Source organism: Entelurus aequoreus, linkage group LG09, assembly GCF_033978785.1.
Source record: "Entelurus aequoreus isolate RoL-2023_Sb linkage group LG09, RoL_Eaeq_v1.1, whole genome shotgun sequence".
Lineage (NCBI taxonomy): Eukaryota > Metazoa > Chordata > Actinopteri > Syngnathiformes > Syngnathidae > Entelurus > Entelurus aequoreus.
The window spans coordinates 44,985,615-45,005,997 of record NC_084739.1 but is presented as its reverse complement, the minus strand read 5'-3'; the positions used below and the strand labels follow the sequence as shown (position 1 = coordinate 45,005,997).

Sequence of the window (20,383 nt, the reverse complement as noted above, 5' to 3'; positions counted from 1 at the left end):
ACATTTAAAACTTTTAACATTTAACAAAATTAAAAGTAGCTTATTTGCTTTTTAATGTGCAAATATAAAAGTCAACATCCAGTGCAAATCTTAATATTCTGCAATAGTATAAGCATTTCAAAAGTAAAAGTATTGCTTATTTTGCTTTAAAATGTGCAAAAATAAAGATAAACATCCAATACAAAAAAGTGCAAAACGAAATATTCTGTAACAACAGTGTAAACATTTCAACAAAAGTGAAAGTATTGCTTATTTGCTAAAATGTGCAAAAATAAAGATAAACATCCAATACAAAAAAGTGCCAATCTAAATATTCTGGAGCACTGTAAACATTAAGTATTGCTTTTAAAATGTGCAAAATAAACATCCAGTCCAACACAGTACACAATAACCAATTCTACTCATTCCAGTGAGTGACTAACAGTTGTAATGAAGAAAGGTTAGCATGTGTACATGCTCTGGTTCTTTTCTTGTTTACAATATTCCCAGCAGCTGAAAATAGGCGCTCAGAAGGGGTCGATGTGGCTGGAACTGAGAGGTAATTAGCCTTCACCTCAAGCCAGGACTGCGAGCGAGCTGAGCTGCAGTTTATATTTCTAGAAGGTCAACGGGCTCATAGTGATGTTACTAGTAGTTGACTGGGAGGTGTTTATTATCATTTGGGGAGAGTCCGCTGCCTGATGCTCACCTGCTAAACACCTATCTGCTCCACGCTGAAGCGCTGACTACATGCGCTCTGAATACACACTGCTGATTGGCTGATAATGCTTCGTGTGTACCAATCAGATGGTTGTGTGGGTGGGACAATGCTGCGTGTGTACCAATCAGATGGTTGTGTGGGTGGGATAATGCTGCGTGCTGAGACAGAAGCAGGAGCGAAGCAGCTTGTTAAGACTTTAGCAGCTAAAGTTAGCTTTAGCTTAGAAACTCGTTCGGTACACCCCCGTACCGAACCGAAAGCCCCGTACCGAAACGGTTCAATACAAAACACGTACCGTTACACCCCTAGCAGATACAAATGACACATTCATGTTTTTGTGTAATGATGACAACGTATGCTCGCGCGGACGATTGACTAGTTGATGGTTTTCTTTTCAAATGTTCGTTCATAGCCGTTGTGCTGCTATGATAGGCCATTTCCGCTCGACACAGTGTGCATACAACAACATTATTAGGCCGTTTATTGAAATACTCCCACACTTTTGGCATGCTTTTCCCCCCTCGCTCGCACCGCTCGCATCGTCTGCTTTGATCGTCTGCTTTGATCGTCTGCTTTGCGCTTCGCCATGACGGTAGTGTGACGTAAATATGCGACGCGTCGACGTACAAAAACGGCGTCGACGTATTTACGTAACCGATGACGTCGACGCGTCGTTTCAGCCTTATTGATAATATTCATTTTTGTTTCACTACTTTTGGTTTGTTCTGTGTCATGTTTGTGTCTCCTCTCAATTGCTCTGTTTATTGCAGTTCTGAGTGTTGCTGGGTCGGGTTTGGTTTTGGAATTGGATTGCATTGTTATGGTATTGCTGTGTATTGTTTTGTTGGATTGATTAATTTCAAAAATAAATAAATGAAATAAAAAAATAAATAAATAATTTAAAAAAAAATGAGAATCGATCGATCGCAATTCGAATTCGAATCGATTTTTTCCCACACCCCTCATTATGTATGTATGTATGTATGTATGTATGTATGTATGTATATATATATATATATATAATTTTTATTCAAGTGCAAACTTTTGCTAACAAAGTATATTTTAGTTATTTGTTTGTTTTATTTAACTTGGAAATGTAACCGCTATCATTTCAACTATAAGGTTAAAATACACAAGAAATACAAGTTTATTGCATTTGAAAGGATATACATGCATAAAAATTATGTATCATTATTACATCAATGGTTAATTTGGCCTCATGAAAATAACGGCAATAATATTGTTAATCGGCAATAATTCGCAGGTCAATATATCGTCAAACAAAATGTGTTATCGGCCCAGGCCTATGTACATAAATTAGAACAAGTAAATTTACATAACTTACAAAATACCTCTCTATAAAAATGTTTTATTAGATATTACAATTTACATGATAGTGTCATGTTCACACCCCACCCCAACACTGTTTTACTTAACATAATAAATAATTGTGATTTCAATATTGATAAAAATAATCTTAATTATTATTTTGGCCATAACTGGGCAGCCCTATATGTAAGACTAGAACTCACAAATGAACACTATTTTTTATTTATATGAACAAAAAGCGCAGTTATGTCAAGTTGCCATCTTGCACAATTTTCAAATTTATTTTTGTTATTTTGTTTCTGGGGCAGCACGGTGGGAGAGGGGTTAGTGCATCTGCCTCACAATACGAAGGTCCTGAGTAGTCGTGAGTTCAATCCCGGCCTCGGGATCTTTCTGTGTGGAGTTTGCATGTCCTCCCCGTGACTGCGTGGGTTCCCTCCGGGTACTCCGGCTTCCTCCCACCTCCAAAGACATGCACCTGGGGATAGGTTGATTGGCAACACTAAATTGGCCCTAGTGTGTGAATGTGAGTGTGAATGTTGTCTGTCTATCTGTGCTGGCCCTGCGATGAGGTGGCGACTTGTCCAGGGTGTACCCCGCCTTCCGCCCGATTGTAGCTGAGATAGGCTCCAGCGCCCCCCGCGACCCCGAAGGGAATAAGCGGTAGAAAATGGATGGATGGATGGATTTTGTTTCTGCATATTACTTGATTTATAATGCTTGTATTGCTTTCATATGCACATTACATTTTGTACTTGAAGTACATACCGGTACATACATTTTGTGTTTTTTAATAAAAAATTGGTTAAACGAGTTCAGTATAAGGATTTTCTAAAAATTTTGAGCACATTTAAAAATAAAGCAATAATGACAACCGTGATTATTTTAGTCACAATAACTGTGATAAAAAAAATGTCATCCCGTGACATCCCTACTTGTTTGTTATCAATTTATATACAAATTATATATTAAGTTGAGTTTTGGTGGTACAATTCTAACTCATGTTTTCAAGTTAATTAAAATTCCTGTTATTGATTGTGATTTCAGTATCAATCAAAAATTATTATCATTTTTGTTTTTGCCCTAATTGTTCAGCCCTATCACAAGAGCCCCGAAATAGCTGTACAAGATATGCCTGTAATATAATTATTTGAATTTGGATACATTTATGTCTACTAGTTAAAATAATGTCTGAAAACTTTTGACAAGTTGACTTTAGGTCCGTCCCCGCCCATTAGGACGTTTTAAAGTGTGAAATTCACCTTGCTCCTGATGGCTGCTGGTTAGCGCCTTGCATGGCAGCTCCCGCCATCAGTGTGTGAATGTGTGTGTGAATGGGTGAATGTGGAAATACTGTCAAAGCGCTTTGAGTACCTTGAAGGTAGAAAAGCGCTATACAGGTATAACCCATTTATCATTTATTTATTAAATACGATCTGCCTTTGGAGTATTTTAAATTGAGAGTAACCCAGATAATTTATTTTGTGTTTGTATATGACTTCCTGTCTCACACATGAGATCCTTGTTGCGGAAACAGGCAAAGACAGAAAGACAGAAGTTCTGCGTATATTTAGCGCATGGATACGGTACGTCACCGGCATGGCGGCGTCGTGTGCAGGCATCTGCCAGCGGTGGAAACTGAAACATTGACCAGAATAGTAACGGAAAGAGTCTGCCGCCGTGGAGGCACTGTTGTGCAGCCGATTTGCATCCAGTGGAAATCTAGGGTCAGACACTCAAGTGTTTGATATTCCCAATGCATGGCATTCAAAACGAAAACAAAACATTTGACTACAAAAGATATTCCATAATTTAAAACCATAGTTTTGCACATTGCATTTTAAACGTGTCATCTGCGACATATATTTTTGCTGTTTTTGTACTCTTCAACAAAATAGACAAAAATCATCCAAGTGAAAACTGACCTTATGTTGGTAAGACAAAGTATCTTGACATACCTTTTGTATGGACTCCAAGACGATATGAACCAAATGTAAATATCTTGCCCCCGACACAGCTTATCGCTGATGGTGGAAGGTTCTGTTGGAAGACAGGATTTAATTTGCCTTTTAAAACCAAAATGGATTTCATACAGCATCTTAAATGTTTTCAAACATTTAACCTACCTTCAATTCACTGATCTCTGCGATCCATTCTTTAACGAAGTTATTCAACTTTCCCAGAACCGCAAGTCTGAAATCACAAAGTATTTAAGTTGGTGATTCATACAATTAATAAATAGTACACTCTTATCTGTGCTGTGCAATATTATGTTATTTATTGTAGTACTACATGAAACTGTTAATTGTACAATATAGCGCTTTATTGTTTAAAATAATTTTAACGTCTGAGCTGTAACTAACATGGATGTTAACATTGCACAGACGGAAAATAAAATAGAAGCTAAACAAACAAAAAAACTTAAAGAGGAATTGGGGTAAAAAAGAGGAGAGAGGATCTCTTCTACCAAACATAGGTAGACTAATGTACAAAACATGCCACCACCAATTTATTGTTAGTAGGGTTAACGATAAACCGATGCGACCAGACAACCGGCTCGAGAAATGGCCGGTTCGGCTACATTTGTTACAGTCCCCCCAATCGGTAAGATTCCGCTGTGAATGCTTACATTAACACAAAGATAAACTGGTTATGGCGCCGAACTAGAAATACGTTGACAGGTTTTGTCTTTAAAACAACACGAGAGTCTCTGTGCTGTGGTGTCCATCAATATTGTAACATCCCAAGTAATAGAGGCTCACACAGATTCCCAGTTTAACTTTCTATATTTCACAAAATGCAACATTCTCGTACAACGGGCTCAATTTCCACGTCTCGCCGTCTTTTCCGGCAACATTGCTTTCACCTTACACATCCACAACACACGTTACTTCCCATCCTCGTCCCAGAAGGCCTACCCACCCAATAAAGCCATTGACTTGAACCCATAGACGTGTTGACTTGCCTTTTAATTTTATTCAACATATAATACATGTTATGTTAAAAATTTAAAAAAATACTGGAAGCATCTCACATTTATAGAGTGTACATTTTTTTATATTTGAAGATGAATGTGTCTATGGGTGCTCTCATTCATCAGGTTATTGTTATTCTCATGGCATTCAATTGATCAGTTGTCCCAGAAGACATTTGACCTCTCATCAGAGTAGTTTTCATCAGTTCATGCTCAGAGACTTTGCTTGAACAGATCGAACCTGAGCGCTTGGTGCCGTGGTCCTAAATATTCATCCTCTAACAGGAGCAGGAGAGCATGCAAAAGAAAAAATGCCTTTGTTTTTTTTGTGGTGTAAAAAAAAAAATGTGTTCATCAACAAATGCTAACCATGGAATCAAATTAAATTGATCATACACTAAATCAAATTGCATCACAAAGAGATCACAAAGAGATTTACATCCCCAGTTGCTAGTGACTTGAACACAAATTATTTTCTATCACTTGAAGACAAGACATGAAGACAGCACAGAAGCTGCTTTTCCCCTAGAAATGCGCAAAACCAAATACTGCAATAAGAAAACTGGTAATGGAAATGCTCACATTTCGGAAAAACTCAAATATTGCTAAAGCATTTTTGCGCTCTCTGAGGTGGTTTTTGAGACGTTTCGTGTGTTTCGCAAAAGCATGATGAAAACACTTTTTTCGCATTTAGAGGCAACTTAAACCAGCGGGGCCCCATTGCAGGACAGGCAGACGCGTCGTTTCGTCTCGCTTCCGCTCAGTCGAGGGAAGCGAGGTGGCATCGCGGCACCGGGCCCTCTCACGGGTCCCTTTCCGGCAATAAAGGCCGACCCACAGTCGGAAGGACCCACATGCCCAATCAGTAATGTCAAAGGGGCTGTAAGGATGTTGCCTTTGAGCGATCACCCGCTGCCTTCGTCTTTTATTGACATCACGGCAACAGCAGTGGTAGCAATATCTTCCTTGAAGTGGCGTCACGTGGGAAATAGAAATAGCCCTAGTTTACACGGTCAAAACTACGATTTTTTTGTAATGGTCTTGTCCCATCTCAAATGTATTTTATAATTAAAGTAGAAAAGAAAAGCAAAATTGGCATACATTTTGTGTGTACATAATAGGGATGCAACAGTAAACGGTATTGTGACGGTTACTATTACCGTTTAAATATTTTATTATCTAAAACCGGCATTTATTAATGCATTTTAGGCAACACTGCTTTTTTTCCTGGAAACAGAGTCGCACTTGCGCCGTTTGGCTTGAGAAAACATTGTCCCTCCGAGTGAAAGGAGCTGATCTCTTTGTTTCAATTTTTTCTCTAGCTTCACTTCCACAGCGTACGGTCTCAGCGTGCGTTTATGAGTGCACTGTTGTTATTAGATGGTGACAGGTGTGGACAGTATTGGAGACAGACGCATTTGTCCCACACTTAAAGTATACCGTGGAGGACAATAATACAGTACAAGAAAAAGTATGTAAACCCTTTGGGATTACTTGGATTTCTGCATAAATTATTCATAAAATGTGTTCTGATCTTCATCAAAGCCCCAACAATAGATAAACAGTCTGCTTAAACTAATACAGCACAAAAATGTCCCATTTTCATTTTTTTACTGACCACAACATATAACATTCACAGTAAAGGATGGAAAAAGTATGTCAACCCCTAAGCTAATGACTTATCTAAGAGTCAATCGGAGCCAGAACTCAGCCAACCTGGAGTCCAACCAATGTGAAGAGATTGCAGATATTGGTTAAAACTGCCCTGCCCTATAAAAACACACACCAGTTTTGAGTTTGCTGTTCTCAAGAAGTATTGCATGATGTCTTGCACAAAAGTGCTCTATGAAAACCTACAATCAATAATTGTTGACTTACATGAAGCTGGAAAAGGTTACAAAAGTACCTCTAAAAGCCTGGATGTCCATTGTCTACAGCAGTGCTTCTCAAATATTTTCTGTACCGCCCCCCAGGAAGATGAAATTATTTTGCACCCCCCTACTCTCCACTGTGACTATAAATAGTGCAATTTGTCTATAAAATTGTTACAACTATACCTCTGCATATTATTGTCAGCTTATTAACATTAAAGGAAAACACCACACCTTTCCTCGTCTCCCACCGTGGTTACAGTGAAGCCAAGTGCGACATACGCTTCATCAGGTTCTTGTACGGCAAAAAAAGCATGTCCCACGAGGACACGCGCCACCTCTGGCATCGCACCCCCCACTGAAGCTCAAAAGAGGATGGGAGATGCAACAGGACAACGACCCAAAGCATAAAAGTAAATCAATAACAGAATGGCTTAAACCGAGTGGCCCAAACAAGAGTCTTGACCTCAACCCGACTGAGATGCTGTGGCATGACCTCAAGAGAGCAATTCACACCAGACATCCCAAGAACATTGCTGAACTGAAAGTTTTGTAAAGACGAATGGTCTAAAATTCCTCCGGACTATTGTACAGATCTGGTCTGCAAGTTATTGATCCCAAAAGAGGGTCCAGTTAATAAATCCAAAAGTTCAGTTTTTCCAAACCTGCACTGTTAAATAAAAAAGGAAAAAAATGTTTTGTGCAGTATTAGTTTAAGCAGACTACGTTTGTCTATTGTTGTGACTTATATGAAGATCAGAACACATTTCATGTCCAATATATAAAGAAATCCAAGAAATCCCAAAGGGTTCACATACTTTTTCTTGCAAATGTATGTGATGTTGCTTTCATTTTCTTAACACAGCATCCTTCACTCAGCTGCTGTGACTGAGAGTTAATGTTTTGTCATCTCATGGACTTTAACGCAGGCTGTTAAATGCCAACACGCGGAGTTGTTAGTGAGGTTACGAAAATTGTGTATTAGATGTATGTATGTATGTATCACTCCGGTTTGTTTGTTTTTGGCCAAACTGTTACACTGAACCACATGGTGTTGGAGAACAAAGCTTGTTTATTTGAATTTATCTTAATTAGCCAAACTGCTTCATGTTTTGCATTGATATCAAAAGGTACACATCATGTTTTTTTTTTTACATTACTTGTGGGGTGGTTTTCAATTTCACAAAGTTATTACTTTAAAAACCACTTATGTGACATAGCATTTTGCTAATCTTTTATGGTGTATAGTTAATTCATATACAACATATTTCTGTTCAAATTCTTAATGGATCTGTCCCGTTACAGCATATACATGAACATACATTTAGGACATGTGAATGTACATAACTTAAAAAAACAATACTATCAAAATGTAAAAATAGATATAAAGGCATCATATGAGAAAAAGTTGACATGTTGATACTATCAATGACCAAAAAGACAAATATTTGTCTTTAAATATTTGAATAACGTTTATCTATAACCTTATTAGACATAATAAATTACATAATGGCGTCGTGTTCACACCCAACCCCGTTTTACTTAACGTAATGAATAATCATTATTTCCTTCCATCCGTCCATTTTCTACCGCTTGTCCCACTCAATATTGATAAAAATAATCGTAACTATTATTTTGGCCTAAATCGTGCAGCCCTTTGTGTAAAACTAGATCTCATATATAAGCACCATTTTTATCTATGTGGACAAAAAGTGCAGTTACGTCTTATGGCCATCAGGTGACATTGTGCAAAATTCTTACGTTTGTTTTTGTTGTTTATCTCTTATGTCTATGATGCCATCTAGCACAATTTTTAAATGTATTTTTATTTACTTATTTTGTTTCTGCCATATTACTTTGTTTCTAATGCTTGTGTTGCTTCCATCTGCACATTACATTTATACCTGAATTAAAATGAATGTGATGTGTTTTCAAATAAAACTTGGCTGAAAGATTTTAATAAAAGTAAGTTTGGAAAATGTTGAGAACATTTAAAAATACTTCAATAATAATAACTCTGATAATTTTGGTAAAAATAACCGCGCTAAAAAATGTATGTATGTATGATAAAAAAATACTATCTTGTGATATATATGGTTTTCGGGATAAAAAAAATTACCTTTAAAACGGTATACATAAGTGTCTTGCATTCATGTTATAGCATTGGAGCTAGCAAGTAGTGCACTAGCTTGCTTCTCTAAAAAGGAGCAATATCACTGGTCTGTGAGTTTGTCAAACACTGATCATTTTAATTTGAAACCAAATTCTAACTTTTACCACAGTTTATCATTAATACCGGCAATCGTTACATCCCTCCTGGCACTAGTAACACTTTTGGCCCCATGGTAGGTTTTTTTCCTAGTCATGCTCAAAATAACATCTGCAACAAATACTGATTAAACACAGATAAAAGGAATAATCCAGAGATCCTAAATGATTTTGCATCCACACCCAGACACTCACCTGTGGTTCAACTCTTCTTCATCTTCAAACACTCCAAAAGGCTTCATAGCGTCGCATAGCTTTTTGGTGTACTGGTGGTCCATGTCTCCTGGGGGAGCAAGACTAATTGCCGACGTGATGCCGTAGTGTTTCTGAGGCGGCTGCCCACCAGGCATGTTGCTGCAAAGTAACAGAACATATAGAGAACATCACACAATAACAACAGATAAATATGTATAACATATGTGTCCAACTTCTTCTTGGATGACAGGTTATACATGAATATTAAAAATATTGGATTTGTTAAAATTAGGTGAATAAACCCATGAGGCAAACTAACAACCCTGGATTTACACTTTATGCAGAATGGCTGCTGAACAAAACCGCCCTGTACCAGCACCGCCATCCATAGTCCGGCAATCCCCACCGCAGTTCTCCGTCACGCAGCAAAATAGCACAGACTTTTACAAGATCTGGCAAATTCGCACGTAATCACGTGATGAGGGGAGATGTAGTAAAGCTATTCATAAACAGTATATTTTGTTCTTCCATAAGAGCAGAAGTAAATAAACTTGGTATTACCATTAAAATATGTGCTGAACAGCAACACAGGCGACAATTTTGCCTTGATAAACAACTTTATTTTTTGTAGCAAGCAACAATACAACAGTAACATCTACAAGTGGGAATCTTTGGGCACCTCACGATTCGATTACGATTCAGGAGCTACGAGTCGATTAAAAATCGACTATTGATGCATCTTTAATTTACGTATATTGATGCAGTTTAAAAAAAATTCGCTTCACTAAATAAGCGTTTATCACTTGCAACTAGAGATGTCCGATAATATCGGACTGCGATAAATGCTTTAAAATGTAATATCGGAAATTATCTGTATCGGTTTCAAAATGATCGATATCAAAAAGTAAAATTTATGACTTCTTAAAACGCCGCTGTGTACACGGACGTAGGGAGAAGTACAGAGCGCCAATAAACCTTAAAAGGCACATAATATCTACGGCTTTTCACACACACAAGTGAATGCGAGGCATACTTGGTCAACAGCCATACAAGTCACACTGAGGGTGGCCGTATAAACAACTATAAGACTGGTACAAATATGCGCCACACTGTGAACCCATACCAAATAAGAATGACAAACACATTTCGGGAGAACATCCGCACCGTAACACAACATAAACACAACAGAACAAATACCCAGAACCCCTTGCAGCACTAACTCTTCAGGGACGCTACAATATACACCCCCCCCCCCCCCCGCTACTCCCCCCCACCTCAACCTCCCAAATTCCAAGCTGCTGTTTTGAGGCATGTTAAAAAAAATAATGCACTTTGTGACTTCAATAATAAATATGGCAGTGCCATGTTGGCATTTTTTTCCATAAATTGAGTTGATTTATTTTGGAAAACCTTGTTACATTGTTTAATGCATCCAGCGGGGCATCACAACAAAATTAGGCATAATAATGTGTTAATTCCACGACTGTATATATCGGTCTCGGTTAATATCAGAATCGGTAATTAAGAGTTGGACAATATCGGAATATCGGATATTGGCAAAAAAAAGCCATAATCGGACATCTCTACTTGCAACTAGGGCTGCAACAACTAATCGATTAAAATCGATTATAAAAATAGTTGCCGATTAATTTAGTCATCGATTCGTTGGATCTATGCTATGCGCAGAGGCAATTTTTTTTATTTTTTTTTTATAAGCCTTTATTTATAAACTGCAACATGTACAAACAGCTGAGAAACAATAATCAAAATAATATGGTGCCAGTATGTTGTCTTTTTCCCCAATAAAATACTGGAAAGGATAGAAATGTAGTTTGTCTCTTTTATCCGATTTTTAACCGATTAATCGAAGTAATAATCGACAGATGAATCGATTATCAAATTAATAGTTAGTTGCAACTATAAAAAAACAATTCATTTGGAATAAGAAACAGTTAAATTAATTCCCAAAGTTATTAAATTAATGAAAATGTGTGCAAAACTGGACCATAAGTGCCCGATAGTAAAGAAGCTGGTCGGATCTCTCGGTTAGGTGGCTCGCTGCAGTGAGACAAATTTTAGAACTGTCTCCATTACTTTATTTACAATAAATAAATTATCAATGTTTACTAATCGATTCTATAATCGTCCATGTCCAAATTCTGATGGCTCTAAAAATCAATTGTTTCCCCCACCTCTAGTAACATCATACCTAAAGAGCGTGTCACAACAACCACTCCCCTGCTTTCCCGGTCCCCAAATCAGCAGTTATTTGACTCAGGCCCCATATAGCTGCCTGGTATATGCCTGCATATTATCCTTTAATTTTGAACCTCCAGAAACAGCATGTCCTCCTCCATTTGTGTCAACAAGGTGAAATTATGTCTGAAAAGCTTTGACGAGGTAACTTCATGTCTGTCGCTGCCCATTATGACGTTTCAAAATGTAAAATATGATAAGAATAGAAAACAGAATATTTAATTTTGAAGTAAACCAGATAAGTTATTTTGTGTTTGTGCATGACTTCCTATCCAACACAAGCACATTTTAGCTAAATTAAACACATTTGTTGCGGTGAACGGAAAATATAGAAGCGCAGCGTAGATTTAGCACAGCGATGCAGTACGGTACTTCGACGGCATGTCGCTGACGTTCCGCAGGCGGTGGAAACAGACACATTGACTTGAAAACAACGGAAAAAGTCTGCCACCGTGTGGGTCCTATTCCGCATTCAGTGGAAATCTGGGGTAAAGTTTCTACTGATTCACAACATGTGGCTCTTTTTTATATAAATGTTGCCTAGTTGATCATGTCACTGACTAATTTGTTGTGTTGTTGCTTTTGCAGTGCATTAGGTCCCATGTTCCATCAACAACACCAAATAAATGTAACCAGTTACAAACAGCACACTCAAATATGACAAATCCCAAACATAATAAAATTAAGTCAAAATGCACAACCTCACTTTAAGTGTGCGAGCATTAGCTGAGAGCCAGCTAAAAGGATGCAAGAGCTAGCCGGCTAATTCAGCATCGGGCAAAAAAGTTGGCTTTCTGCTACGACGAAAATGACTTAATGACCTCACTGTAAACCGATTTTAAGGATTTTCCACTATATCAGAGACAAGCTACAAGTGAAAGCACGTCACTGTATGACATTTATCTTACAATTGGACAAACATCAACGTAACAGCCTAGCCAAGAAGCGGTGGCTACGTGTCTTCTTTATTTGGTTATTATGACAGTTAGCTAAGCTAAAGTTAGCATTTAACTTATTCTTTCTGGTTGTTTCCCGGAATACAACACACACTGAAGAGAGTTAGGACCCACATGTGTCTTACCCTAACATTTATTTCATCACACAACATTTAAACCCTCTTCCTGCTGTAAAACTGTGTTCAACTAAGAACACCATTTTTTTTAACTTTACAAAGTTGCCATTACAGTTAGTTGCAGGTAGGCATCAACGATAGTAGTAACTTATTTGGACTGTCGGTCTTTAACAATACTGAAATAATGCAACAGGAGATAAGTAAGTTATACACGAATATCGGACATATTTGGGTTGTTCTAAATCTGCTAAGCGAGTGAACTAATGCGCAAGATGACACATAACAGTACTGTTTCACAACATTTGTCTGCTTTTTAAATACATGTTGGTTAGTTGGTGTTACTGACAAAATCGTCGTGTTGTTGTTGCTTTTGCAGTACGTTTCGTCTCATGCTCTACAAACAACGCGAAATAAATGTAACCGGTTTCAAACAGTACACTTAAAATATGACAAATCGTAAACGTGATTTTAAAAAAAGTAAAGTAGTTACTATGCAACCCCCTCGCTTTAAGAGTGCCAGCATTAGCCGTGAGCCCGCTAACAGGTTGCAAGGGCTAGCATGGGCGAAAACGTTAGCTTCCTGCTACGACGAAAATGACTTAATGACCTCACTTTAAACATACTTTAAGAGTTTGCACCGAATCAGAGACAAGCTACAAGTTAACGCACGTCACTGTGTGGCACCATTTATCTTACAATTGAACAAACATCAACGTAACGGCCTAGCGAGCAAGCAATGGCTACGGGCCTTATTTGGTTATTATGACAGTTAGCTAGGCTAAAGTTAGCATTTAGCCTATTCTTTCTGTTTCTTTCTCGCAAATGCACCCACTGAGGAAAGTCAGGACCCATGTTTGTCTTACCTTGACATTTCTTTCATCACACTTACAATACTTGACCCTTTTACTGTTGTAAAAGCTGTGTTTTAACTAAGGTCAGCAAGTAGAAATAACAACAGCCTCGACCTGATTACAACAATGGTCACTTTCGAGAGAGCAGCTCAAAAGCTTCCCATTGAACCGGAATCACTTCTTATGGGTTAACATTTCCGCGTGAAATCTTCGAGGGGAAATTATCTTCATAAATAAATCTTCCAAAAGAGCCTATAAACTACACACGCGCCCGAGTACCGAGGACCCTTTTGTTGAAAACTACAAATCTGAAAGAGTTTGTTGGGATGACGTCGGCGTGCAGAGACTATGCATCACGTGACCACCCAGGCCCGCCACAATTTACAGCAAAAGTGAAACTAATGATTATAGATGAAATATGGTCATTATAACAAATTTATTAAATGGTGTGACAGTTATATAAACAAAACCAACTAATGTTTAAAATCTACTTAAACATTTGCATGCACAAACAACATTTAAAACACATTCAGCATATCAGTATGTGAAACCAAATCATGGAATGGATCAAGCAAAGAAGTAAAAAAAAAAAGTAAGAATATGAATACAATCCAGTTTAAGAAACTGTTCAGACTAAAAGTGTTTATAAAGTACAAGGAGGAATAATCCTGATAAATATCTGACTTAGACTTCATTTTATTGTCTTTCAAATTTAAACTTTACACTACAAACAACATTTTTGTTGCATTAGCTCATGGTAGTGCAAGATAAAAGAGCAATAAGGTGCATATATGAATAAATAGATTACTGTACAGATACATAAATTGCACCTTTGCATATGCATCCACGTGTATGGATGTATGTTATATTGTCTTTATGTTCCAGCGAGTTAATCCGTTTTGGGGGGGAATTGAGGGGATTATTATGATGCGTTCAAGTTTTATGGCCTGGGGGAAGAAACTGTTACAGAACCTGGAGGTTCTGCTACGGAGGCTGTGGAACCTCTTTTTTTTTTTTTTTTTTTTTTTTTTTTTTTTTTTTTTTTTATTTATCTCCTTCATTGATGTGCATCTTTGATAGACAATTATACCACAATTATTCAGTTACACCGTTACACACCAATGCCTGAGAAGGAGCAGGATGAAGAAAAATCTTATATTTTCCTGCCCCCTTCACATAATACATAGTCTTACTTAATGATATGTGAACCAACAATTACATCCAAATATAACGAAAACAAAACAAAACAAAACAAAACAAAAAAAACACAAGTGCAAAACTTCATGAAGTACAAACCGAACAAAAATACAAAAGAAGTAATATACAGGTACACCTCACAGGATGATACAAAACAGATACAAAACCAGGCAAAAAACAAGTAAATTAATAAATATAAAGCAAAATGTAAACACTTATGGCTGTCCATATGATTTTATTGTTCTGTCTTTATATATTTTTTTCAATTTGAATATATTTTTACAATCTTTTATCTCATTATAAAGAGAATTCCATAGTTTAACCCCCACCACTGATATACACATTTGTTTTAAAGTTGTCCTTGAATACTGATGTTGGAAATGACCTTTTCTTCTATGCTCTTCATTCTCAGAAGTGATGACAAACATTTTTTGTAAATTTGCTGGTAATGTTTTGCTTTTAGCCTTAAACATGACACATAATGTCTGTAACTTTACTAGCTCCTGTAATTTCAATAAACCTGAATTAATGAATAATATGTTAGTGTGTTCTAAGTAATCTACTTTATGAATAATCCTTATAGCTCTTTTCTGTAGTTGATACAATGCCTTTATGTTACTCTTATATGTGTTCCCCCACACTTCCACACAGTAGTTGATATATGGCAATATAAGTGCACAATACAATATACGCATTGCCCTATAATCTAACACATATTTTACCTTATTTAATATAAAAATACTCTTAGACATCTTTTTCCGCAGATGTGCAATATGAGATTTCCATGTCAGACCGTCATCCAGTATCACTCCTAAAAATCTAAGTTCAGAAACCCTTTCAATATCTATTCCATTTATTGACAATTTGATCGTTTCCTCCCTTTTCCTCTTACAAAAAATCATGAACTTTGTTTTTTCTACATTTAATGATAATTTATTGGCATCAAACCATCTCTTAAGTTTAATCATTTCCTGTTCAATAATTTTTGATAATGCTTTTAAGTCGTGTCCCGAACTATAAAAGTTGGTGTCGTCCGCAAATAATACAAATTTCAATAACTTTGATACCTCACATATATCATTAATATATAAAATAAACAATTTTGGTCCCAAAACCGAACCTTGTGGAATTCCACATTCAATCCTCATTTGTTCAGATGTATTACCCATAAAATCCACAAACTCTTGTCTATTATCTAAATAACTTCTTAGCCAGTCTAAAACTACTCCTCTCACACCAAATGAATACAACTTGGACAATAATATAGAATGATCTATAGTATCAAATGCTTTTTTTCTTGAACCTAGTTACAATTTTTGACTATCATACTATTTATTGATGTGACTCACAAGTTACTCATTATCAACTGTTTGTATTACAGATTGATTACAAACAAAATGTCTTACAAATTGCCACAAAACCTAAGGGGTAGAATTAAATACAGTATAAGCTTTGCATCTTCCTACTTTTTTCAGAAATGCTGTAGTAGGAAACTGTAAATATGAGATGTACCATATTGTAACTGTTTGCATGTTTGAAATAAACTAATACCATAACCAAGTGTTGAGGCAATAAGGCCTATCTTCATATTATGATGTGAGTGGATGAAACCAGCAAATGTTGCAACTGAGCACTGTGACCCAGTGTGACATCAGCCATGATGCTGCTTTTGAAATGCATATGAATAGATAAATACAGCACACATACATTGCAGGAATCACTTTTATTTGTTTTTGTTGTGCTGTTTAAGGTCACAAAAATCACATGCTTTTAGTCAATCATGTTTTGCTCATCACAACACTGGTCAGGTTTGTTTTTTCCCATGGCAAAGTAGGTAGTTTCGATCGGGACGGCACCACATTTGCATCCGATTGCCACGGGGTACTTGACCTCTGGGTCCACACCTGGAAGACAGTTGGACAGCTGGAACTTTTCGTAACGCACCTCCTGGTACAAGCATACACTTTGGGGGCCATAGCGCCAGAAGGAATCCATGGAAATTGGGTACTGGATGGAGGAGAACCGAAAAAAAATTCTTGCAGAGTCCACAGAGCTTATCTTTGAAGGCAAATGCCAACTTTACCTTGGTGACACAATAACCCTCACAGATGGTTGTCTCAACGATGTGACATGACTTGCATCCGTCTTTCTCTAAGGATAGCTTTTTAACCACCGGTTGACACAATGGATACCTGGTGATTTCTAAACATGATGCATCTGGTCACATGATTAGAAAAAAACATTACATAACAACACTACATAACACAAAACAATGCTACAAAACAGAACACATCACCTTGGGCGCCGATCCACCAAAATGCATACAGGGTCAAAAACAAAGTCAGCATCTTTGGTGCCATGACTTCATGGATCTGCACAGCCAACAAGCTCACAATGTGGTAACAAATAAATACAATCTCTATACAATCGAACTGCCAATAATCACTACACTGCACTACCAATTGATCAATATCTTAATCAGTGTCCATTTTCACCTAGTCAGTACATGCAATTTTAGTTGCATAAATGAGCATGAAAAGAAATAAACGGTACTGACCTGAGTGTGGTATGCTTAAGAGGGAGACCGGCTGACTTTTAAATGTTATGAGGATGACACACCTCTCAAACTGGGCTGGTCTTCAAATTTGATGATGATGGTGATGAAGAACTTGTGAATGTGCATACGTGTTGGAAAGGACCTTTTCACCATAACAACAGTAACAAGAGAGGTTCATGTAATCCTGACAGCCTTCACTCAGGAAATGAAACACAATTATTTCAAATGATCACTACAATGATCATTATTTTATCACTCTGTTTTTTTTATGTATGATTATAGACTGACATTATTACAATATCGCTATGGTTGGTCCGTGTGTGCACGTGTGTGTATTTTACGCATAAAAGGACCTGAACTACAAACCCCAAAACCAGTGAAGTTGGCACGCTGTGTAAATCGTAAATAAAAACAAAATACAATGATTTGCAAATCCTGTTCAACCTATTTTCAATTGAATAGACTGCAAAGACAAGATACTTAACGTTTGAACTGGAAAACGTTGTTATTTTTTGCAAATATTAGCTCATTTGGAATTTGATGCCTGCAACATGTTTGAAAAAAGCTGGCACAAGTGGCAAAAAAGTCTAAGAAAGTTGAGGAATGCTCATCAAACACTTATTTGGAACATCCTACAGGTGAACAGGCTAATTGCGAACAGGTGGGTGCCATGAGTGTGTATAAAAGCAGCTTCCAGGAAATGGTCAGTCATTCACAAACAAGGATGTGGCGAGGGTCACCACTTTGTGAACAAATGCGTGAGCAAATTGTCGAACAGTTTAAGAACAACATTTCTCAACCAGCTATTGCAAAGAATTTAGGGATTTCACCATCTACAGTCCGTAATATCCTCAAAACGTTCAGAGAATCTGGAGAAATCACTGCACGTAAGAAATTATACAACGGACCTTTGATCCCTCAGGCAGTACTGCATCAAAAAGCAACATCAATGTGTAAAGGATATCTACACATGGGCTCAGGAACACTTCAGAAAACCACTGTCAGTAACTACAGTTTGTCGCTACATCTGTAAGTGCAATGAATTGATTTATGTGGACCCCCGACTTAAACAAGTTGAAAAACTTATTCGGATGTTACCATTTAGTGGTCAATTGTACGGAATATGTACTGAACTGTGAAATCTACTAATAAAACTGTGCAATCTACTAATAAAAGTTTCAATCAATCAAACAAAGTTAGAACTCTATTATGCAAAGCGAAAGCCATTTATCAACAACAGCCAGAAATGCTGCCGGCTTCGCTGGGCCCGAGCTTATCTAAGATGGACAAATGCAAAGTGGAAAAGTGTTCTGTGGTCTGACGAGTCCATATTTCAAATTGTTTTTGGAAATGTGGACGTCGTGTCCTCCGGACCAAAAAGGAAAAGAACCATCCGGATTGTTACAGGCGCAAAGTTCAAAAGCCGACATCTGTGATGGTATGGGGTTGTATTACTGCCCAAGACATGGGTAACTTACACATCTGTGAAGGCGCCATTAATGCTGAAAGGTACATACAGGTTTTGGAGCAACATATGTTGCCATCCTAGCAAGGTCTTTTTCATGGACGCTTATTTCAGCAAGACAATGCCAAGCCACGTGTTACAACAGCGTGGCTTCATCGTAAATGAATGCGGGTACTAGACTGGCCTGCCTGTAGTCCAGACCTGTCTCCCATTGAAAATGTGTCGCGCAATATGAAGCCTAAAATACCACAACGGAGACCCCGGACTGTTGAACAACTTAACTTAGACTTGGACTTAGACTTAGACTTAGACTTAGACTTAGACTTCCTTTATTGTCATTCAAATTTGAACTTTACAGTACAGATAAAAACAACATTTTGTTGCATTAGCTCGTGGTAGTGCAGGATAAAAGAGCAATGAGGTATAAACAGATAAATAGATAGATTACTTCACAGATAAATATATTGCAATTTTGCGTATGCATCCACGTTTACGGATATAAAGCTTGGACTACCTCCTGATGTGGCCTGAAGATGATGCCAAAAGATCAGATTTGAAGCACTTTGGAGCGCTAGGACTGGCAAAAAAAATCTTATCTGCGTCACTTCAGGGCAAAAAAAAAACCTGATTTGGTGTGCAGGTAAACGGGGCCGTTAAGTATATATTTGTACCATTTGAACCATAAGGATACCTGCTGCATAAAAAAATATGTTTAGCTCATAGGCAATACCTATAACTAATACTAGTTTAAATAGGGTAACTATTTTCTGGTTAAGACATAAATAGTATTAACATTATATTATACTAACAATAAGAATAATCATAAACCATTTTTTATTAATAGCATCTTTGATTTTTGCCACTTTCACTATTCTATTGTACCTTTTATTCATTATTTTTAACATGATCTTGTTCGATTGTCAATTTCGTCCTTAAAGATTTGACTTATTGTTGTGTATTGAGCTTTTTTTCTCTTTAATTATACGTTCAAGAACACATTTACATCATGCTGGAACTATCAGGCTAGTTAAGAGCGCCTTGCTATGTGAAGCAGTATGAACTGTTATTACGATTGTACTTTAACAGGTATAAATTGATAAGGTACACAAACTAGACCTGGACTTAAGGGTACACACCTTTCTCACAAAACGGTACATCCCAAGCAACAGTCATTAAAATAGGATAGAATAGACTTTATTTATCCCACAATGGGGACAATATGTGGTTGCAGGTACAAACACATGAAAGCAAGAGGGAATCATTAAAGGACAGGACATAAAAGACATTGAAAGAGAGCCGACTCCGTCTAGCTCTAGGGCAGTGGTTCTTAATCTTGTTAGAGGTTCCGAACTCCACCAGTTTCATACACGCATTCACCGAACCCTTCTTTTGCGAAAAATAAAATGTTTTTTTTTCAAATTCAAGACAAAGTTATACTTTTTTTTTCCTGGTGCACAAAATGAACCTTGGATAAACATCATCTTGTTCAAAGAACAAAACCAACAGTGCATGAACTCAAAACAAATTACACACCTGCAAATCAGTGCGACTTCTGCTGTTGCCGTATCCATGATACGCAGATATGGAGAAGTTTTTATTTACACGATGAGTCGGGTGTGTCTTGACTGCCGCGGCGGAGGCTCCGCCG

General features: G+C 37.3%; 2 protein-coding genes across 3 annotated transcripts in view; both read right to left on the bottom strand.

The window, feature by feature from the left end:
- The window catches only part of papolg (poly(A) polymerase gamma), a 79,634-nt gene extending 65,769 nt beyond the window's left edge, over positions 1-13,865 (bottom strand). The window contains exons 1-4 of the mRNA XM_062058817.1: positions 13,529-13,865; positions 9,338-9,496; positions 4,156-4,222; positions 3,988-4,069 (exon numbers count right to left, since the gene is read on the bottom strand). Of these exons, the coding sequence (XP_061914801.1) occupies positions 3,988-4,069; positions 4,156-4,222; positions 9,338-9,496; positions 13,529-13,545 (325 nt within the window). The 5' untranslated portion in view covers positions 13,546-13,865. The remainder of the gene's footprint in view (positions 1-3,987; positions 4,070-4,155; positions 4,223-9,337; positions 9,497-13,528) is intronic.
- Positions 13,866-16,458: 2,593 nt separating this feature from the next.
- lhb (luteinizing hormone subunit beta) lies at positions 16,459-17,082 on the bottom strand. Of its 2 annotated transcripts, none has more exons than XM_062058820.1 (3): positions 17,010-17,082; positions 16,797-16,930; positions 16,459-16,720 (listed from the first exon to the last, which is right to left on the bottom strand). In XM_062058820.1, the coding sequence occupies exons 1-3, from the start codon at positions 17,071-17,073 to the stop codon at positions 16,484-16,486; spliced, it is 435 nt and encodes a 144-aa protein (XP_061914804.1). In that variant the 5' UTR covers positions 17,074-17,082; the 3' UTR covers positions 16,459-16,483. The 2 variants fall into 2 exon arrangements, with proteins under 2 accessions (XP_061914804.1, XP_061914805.1); XM_062058821.1 differs by having other exon boundaries at positions 16,797-16,915; positions 17,010-17,068.
- Positions 17,083-20,383: the final 3,301 nt, after the last annotated feature.

Bases quoted from the DNA above. Each gene is read 5' to 3' on its own strand.
- lhb (XM_062058820.1), bottom strand. From the start codon at position 17,073: ATGGCACCAAAGATGCTGACTTTGTTTTTGACCCTGTATGCATTTTGG. The intron at 16,931-17,009 runs GTGATGTGTTCT...TCATGTGACCAG, and splicing joins TTGGTGGATCGGCGCCCAAG to ATGCATCATGTTTAGAAATC. The intron at 16,721-16,796 runs GTAAAGTTGGCA...TCCTCCATCCAG, and splicing joins AGGGTTATTGTGTCACCAAG to TACCCAATTTCCATGGATTC.